Source organism: Otolemur garnettii, unplaced genomic scaffold, assembly GCF_000181295.1.
Source record: "Otolemur garnettii isolate 467f Iridium unplaced genomic scaffold, OtoGar3 scaffold00013, whole genome shotgun sequence".
In the NCBI taxonomy this organism is placed as follows: Eukaryota; Metazoa; Chordata; class Mammalia; order Primates; family Galagidae; genus Otolemur; species Otolemur garnettii.
The window spans coordinates 9,010,036-9,011,161 of record NW_003852408.1 but is presented as its reverse complement, the minus strand read 5'-3'; the positions used below and the strand labels follow the sequence as shown (position 1 = coordinate 9,011,161).

Below are 1,126 nucleotides of genomic sequence, written 5' to 3'. Positions count from 1 at the left end.
AGGAAGAGCAAGAGGAACCCGAGCTGTCGACTCCACCAAGTGCCGGCCAAGGCTGCACTGGTTTCCCGGTTTCCACCTTGGCCTTCCCACGTGCAAGACCCAGTGCATTCTCCACCAACAGCCAAAGAGATCTTTTAAAATTGAAGAACTGATAAAGGTCAGTTTTCTTACTAAAAAGTTCCCAAGGTTTCCCCACCCATTTGAAATGAAAACCAAACTCCTTACTTCGGCCTATAAGGACCTGCCTCCTCTGGCCTCCAACCCCTTGTGCTACCAACAGGGGTTCTTCTCCCTCCTTTGCCGTCTCTGCTCCACCTGTAGCGCCGCTCCGCCACCTCGGGCGGCTAAAATGTCACCTTTTCAAAGATGCCTTTCCCAGTCACAAGTTGCCTCTTCGCCGGGTTGTGTGATACTTCAGAGCGCCGTCATTTCACTTGCACGTTACTCGTTTCCCTCCCTCCTCGTCCTCCTCCCAGAGTGCAAGCTCCCAGAGAGCAGGGGATTCCACTGGACCCCGCCCGGTCCCCGACAGCCCCACCGCTTGGCGCGGCGCCTGGGACCCACTGAGCGCTCGGCAAACGTGTACCGAATGAATGAAGCCGCGGCGCCGGGCGGCCGCGGGAATTCCGTGCAGGCGTCCGCCGCGGGCCCGCGGGGTGCGGAGCGGCTGGGCCACTGGCTCGCGCGGTTCGGGGACCTCGCGGGGCGCGGGGACCCGACAGGCTCCACCCGCACCCCCACCCGGCCGCGCGCCGGGCCCCGCACCGCAGGTGCCTTCCGCGAGCACGCCAGTCCCAGCCGGCGCGGCCGCCCCGAGCTCCCCCCACTCACCATGGTGACCCGGCAGCCGCCGCCCCCGCTAGGCGAGCGGCGAGCGCGGAGCACGCAAGGGCGAGAGGCGAGCGCAGGAGCCGGCGCGGCTGACAGGTGAGCGCCCGCCTCAGACCATGGCCGCCTCCCACAATGCCCTGGACTGAAAGTTTGCAGACTCCTCCCCGCGCGCTCCCTCCGCCCCGCCCACGCCCTGCCGCCCCTCCCTCCTCCGCCTCGCCTTCCCCTCCCTCCTCCCAGTCACTCTCCTCCCCGCGGTCCCCTCCTCCTGCGCCCCCCGCCCCCCGCCCCCGGC

The 1,126-nt window shown here is 66.9% G+C and overlaps 1 protein-coding gene across 1 annotated transcript in view; it reads right to left on the bottom strand.

The window, feature by feature from the left end:
• Positions 1–867, bottom strand: part of AP1S3 (adaptor related protein complex 1 sigma 3 subunit) — a 76,510-nt gene extending 75,643 nt beyond the window's left edge. The window contains exon 1 of the mRNA XM_023510408.1: positions 832–867. Coding sequence (XP_023366176.1) covers positions 832–834 — 3 coding nt within the window. The 5' untranslated portion in view covers positions 835–867. The remainder of the gene's footprint in view (positions 1–831) is intronic.
• Positions 868–1,126: the final 259 nt, after the last annotated feature.